General features: G+C 50.7%; 1 protein-coding gene across 1 annotated transcript in view; it reads left to right on the top strand.

The window, feature by feature from the left end:
* Nucleotides 1–3,899: 3,899 nt before the first annotated feature.
* The window catches only part of LOC142990664 (1-phosphatidylinositol 4,5-bisphosphate phosphodiesterase delta-3-A-like), a 7,964-nt gene continuing 6,863 nt past the window's right edge, over nt 3,900–5,000 (top strand). Inside the window, exons 1-2 of the mRNA XM_076140511.1 lie at nt 3,900–3,993; nt 4,409–4,576. Coding sequence (XP_075996626.1) covers nt 3,900–3,993; nt 4,409–4,576 — 262 coding nt within the window. The remainder of the gene's footprint in view (nt 3,994–4,408; nt 4,577–5,000) is intronic.

Genomic DNA, 5,000 nt, shown 5'->3' on the forward strand with positions numbered 1-5,000 from the left:
TGATGATGATGATGTGGAGAAGAAGAGAAGTGATGTAATGACATAAACATATATATATATATATATATGTTTATGTATTGATCCAACTCTTTGATGAGACCGAACCACAATGAAATATGTCCAAACTCAGACTGGTGTGATGAAGTGATGAAGCCTCATCTTCATCTTCGCCCACAGGAGGTTTGAACCTTCAGGTCTCCAGTGCCTCATCAGAGCCACCAGGGGGCAGAGTGGAGCTGCAGGTCTATCAAAGGCCCCAAACATAAAGCAGCACCACTACAAGGGAGCCGGTCAGAGCACCCACATGGAGGTCCAGGTGTGTGATAACCATGATGTCATCATTGTGACTGAAGGTCCAGGATCTCTGCTCAGCTCAACCAGATTGATGTAAAGAGTTACAGAAGAAGAAGCCGTTTCAATCTTCAAAGGAAGGCGGACGGAGACACGTTAGCTAGCGTCCTCAGCACGTCAGACGCTTTGATGCATCTTCATCTGCGGCCAACGTAAACACCGAGACGCCGCTGTTAAGCGTGGGCGGACATCTTGGGACCGGCGGCCGCGCGCTCAGATCACAGACCCACCTGATTTACGATACAAAGATTAAAGCTGAAGGAGAAAAGTGAGCAGCGTCTCCCCACCAGGAGCAGCTGGGACACGCCTCCAGAGTGGGCGTGGCTTATTCTGCCTTTGGTTTGGTTTGCTGCCAAGACAAAACATGATGGAGACGCTCAGCAGGAGTCAGACAGCTGATCTTCAGACTGATGTGTGTCAGCCTCACCGCAGGAAGGTGCAGGCGTGCTGTTCTGTCGCAGCGTCACGCGTGTAAACACAGGCCCTGCATGTCTCAGCTCCTCTGCGTGTGTGTGTGTGTGTGTGTGTGTGTGTGTGTGTGTGTGTGTGTGTGTGTGCTGACAGCAGCCATCTGTCACGGCGAGCGGGCCGTTACCACACAGCGAGCAGCAGGCCCCTCCTCCTCCATCACTGAACTCTAAACAGGCCGCAGTATAAAATGGAAACTTCAAATAAACAGCGGCGGCGGTGAGGAGGCTGTGCGGGCACGGCGGCCCGAGCGGGGCATCAGAGTGACGCTGCGGCTCATAACTCAGACGCTCACATGTTAAATAAACCGAATACTTGTGTTCACATAAACAACAAGGTCCAGATTTACTTTAGCACCAACGCAGGAATCTGTGAGCTAACGGACACTCGCCAGCCGCCAGCGCCTCAGGCCAGCGCCTCAGGCCACCGCCGAGGCAATTACACGTTGCACGCCGGGGGGCAGGGGGGGGGGGGGGGGGTGTGACGTAACATGGCCGCTACAGCGCCGACGCTCTGCTCTCCACCAGCGCCTCCTACTGGTCACTTCCTGCTGCTGGATCCAAATGACTGGCTTCACATTGAGAACAACTGATGATGATGATGATGATGATGATGATGATGATGATGATGATGATTGATGAGTCCAAGTTTAATTAAACCTCTGGAGGTAAAAAGGTGAGAGTGGGGCGATGACCTCAGCCTGTTAGAGAGGAACGCTGCCTCTCATTGACTCCCAATTGAGTTTGATTACGTGGCTATTAGACAGAGTTCAACCAGCAACCTGCTGCCTCTCAGGTGAGGCCAGAGCCCAGCGGACCCTCACTTACAGACGGACCCTCACTTACAGGCCCATTAAGGCCATTAGAGGCTCCACTTAAAACAAGTTTATACAACAGAGCTGAAGTTTGGACTCCACAAATGTTCCACAATCTCCAGCTGAACCCTGTGAGCCCCCCCCCTCTCTCCCTCTCTCCCTCTCTCCCTCTCTCTCTCTCTCTCTCTCTCTCTCATCCTAAAGCTTTTGGGATTAGCAGCATTCCGAGGCGGCTGAAGTGTTCTTCACATTCCTGACACACGTTCATGCACACACACATCAGGTGTCAGGTGCTGCGTTCAGGGCCGAGCCGCCCGACACGCGCGGCCCGACTGCACGTCTCTGTGGAGACGTGTGTGTGTGTGTGTGTGTGTGTGTGTGTGTGTGTGTGTGTGTGTGTGTGTGTGTGTGTGTGTGTGTGTGTGTGTGCGACTATGAGGGAACACACACACACTTGGTGTTATCATCTTGCGCCCTCCTGTGGCCGTTTGGTTCTGTGTGGCGTATTGCTTTACTTGTGTGTACTTTGCATTTGTCAGCTGATTGTGTGTGTGTGTGTGTGTGTGTGTGTGTGTCATCTGTCAACACGTGTTTTTGTGTCCAATGATCCAACATTTATTATTTGTTACTTCATATGAGAACCATCACTTATTACACACACACACACACACACACACACACACACACACTCTTCTACCTGAGGTGCAGCAGAATGGAGCCGTTTGTCTGCAGACGCCCTGAAAAACCTGAAGAACAAATACATGATGGACACAGACACAGAGCATCAACAGAGCAGCACAGAGCAGCACAGAGATCCTCTGTGTTCCGTGTGTGAGATCAGTGCTGTCACCTGATGACATCACTGTGTCTGCTGGATGACATCACTCTGTGGTTTATATAAGCAGCTGTGTGACCTGAACAGCTGACTGGAGGAAGGAAAGTGGGACTGAACAAGCAGCAGGTTCATCAGCAGCAGAGCAGGTCTGGATCCACACACACACACACACACACACACGCGATGGAACCACATCACAGATCTGTGTTGGCGCGACCTAGTGGCCACATGTGGCATCACACCTTAACACGTGACAATATCATATTATATATTAGATATTAGATTGTATAAATAACATAATATAATATGATATAATAATGGTGGAGGTGGCATTTAAGGAGGCATTAAGGAGGCATTAAGGAGGCATTTAAGGAGGCATTAAGGAGGCGTTAAGGAGGCATTAAGGAGGCATATAAGGAGGCATTAAGGAGGCGTTTAAGGAGGCATATAAGGAGGCATTAAGGAGGCATATAAGGAGGCATTAAGGAGGCGTTTAAGGAGGCATATAAGGAGGCATTAAGAAGGCATATAAGGAGGCATTAAGGAGGCATATAAGCAGGCATATAAGGAGGCATTAAGGAGGCGTTTAAGGAGGCATATAAGGAGGCATTAAGGAGGCGTTTAAGGAGGCATATAAGGAGGCATTAAGGAGGCATATAAGGAGGCATTAAGGAGGCATATAAGGAGGCATTAAGGAGGCATATAAGGAGCCATTAAGGAGGCATTAAGGATGCGTTAAGGAGGCATATAGGGAGGCATTTAAGGATGCATTTAAGGTGGAATGCGCGGTGCAGCAGCTTTGTCCTCATTTCAGTGTTTAATGTGATTGAATGATCCTCACTTGTCTTTATTAGAGCGGAAGGCAGGAAGTTGATTTGCCTCTCAGGCTTTAATCCGTTAGTCGTCCGTCTGGTGTCAAGCTGCCCGAAATCACAAACACAAACACGGAAGTTAGGAGTTTGCTTTCAAAACAAAGGTGTGTCGGAGCAGAGATCACCTTGGTGATGTTTGATTAAAGTCACTCACATGAATATAAATGTTAGTTTGGGGAACATCGGTGGCGCGAGAGTTTTTTAAGTCATCACTTGATTAGTTTGATGAGTTTAATGAATGAACATGGACGATCTGCTGTCCAATCAAACCGTTTGCTTGTTTTACTCTGAAAATCCCTGCAGGAAGTGTTGTTGGTGTGGATGCTCTTGGCGCTCCTTGCTGATAAATCCCGAATGTGACGTCATCGCCTGAGGTTTAGTGGGGGGGGCTCGGCTCCGTCTCAGGATAAAACCATGAGACTCCGCGCAGGTTCGCCCCGCATCCAGAGGCACCCTGCGGCCCCTTAGAGCCTCCCGCCCCGCATAGAGCCTCCAGAGCCGCAGAGCAGCGCAGAGCAGAGCAGCACGGAGCGGAGCAGAGCAGAGCAAGGACCGCGACATGCCTGGCAGCAGATGGAAGGCGGCCGCCCCCCCGCAGAGGAACGGAGCCGGGACGTCCGAGGCGAAGCCCATCGATCCACTGAGGAGTCTGGGTGAGTGATTGGAATGTAGAGATCAAAGGTTCAAAGGCTCTGATAACCAGAACCCCCCCATCCGAGCTTCAGTCTGCAGCACTGAGAGGGACATGATGGAGGACTGTCTCTAACCCCGGGGGATGGGACCCTCACACTGGGACCCTCACACTGGGACCCAGAGAGTCCTGCTCTGTCCTGTGTCTGTCCTGCTCTCTGGTGTCCCACAGGGCAGAAAGACAAACATGGAGGATATTTCCAGCTTGAGGTGTAAACATGTTAATAACACGTCTCAGCTTCCTGTGCAGCTCCTCAGACCATCTGAGTGAGGACCAGCTGAGACTGAGACTCAGACGCTGTGTGTGTGTGTGTGTGTGTGTGTGTGTGTGTGTGTGTGTGTGTGTGTGTTGACCTCCATGTCCTGGTTGTTCCTCAGGGGTGCAGGATGACGAGGACGTGCTGTCGATGCTTCAGGGCTCCAGCATGGTGAAGGTTCGCTCTCCACGCTGGCAGAGGAGACGAGCCATGAAGCTGCTGGGAGACGGAGTCACTGTGTGGTGTCAATCAAACAAGACCTCCAGCTGGGCCAAGGAGCAGCAGTCCTGTGAGTCTGAGGGGGGGGGGGGGGGGGGGGGGGAGGGTGAGGGGTGAGAGGGAGGGTGAGACAGTGAGATGAAGAGGGTTTAATCCCAGTCAGCATCTCATATAATACATTGCTTTAGTCTGGAAGATTCTCAGAGCAGATTGCTCAGATTGATCTGATTGATCGGTACGCCTTGATTTGACAGCAGTAACTAAAGTATCAGAACATATTTGTGTGGTCATACAGAGGGTTCAGGGTCAAAGGTCAGAGGTCAACACATGTGTACATAACAAACACGTGTTCATGGAGCCATGAAGAAGAACTAACAGAGTTCAGAGGTGAAGGAGATGAAGATGATGGAACTTGGTCACATCGTCATAGAAACGCTTCCTGCTGTGTGTGGGTGTGTGAGTGAAAGTTATTTTAGTTTGGATAAGTGGCACTC

The sequence above is a fragment of the Genypterus blacodes genome, unplaced genomic scaffold (assembly GCF_046128005.1).
Source record: "Genypterus blacodes isolate CSIRO-AG114 ecotype Tasmania unplaced genomic scaffold, CSIRO-AGI_Gbla_v1 ptg000642l_1, whole genome shotgun sequence".
In the NCBI taxonomy this organism is placed as follows: Eukaryota; Metazoa; Chordata; class Actinopteri; order Ophidiiformes; family Ophidiidae; genus Genypterus; species Genypterus blacodes.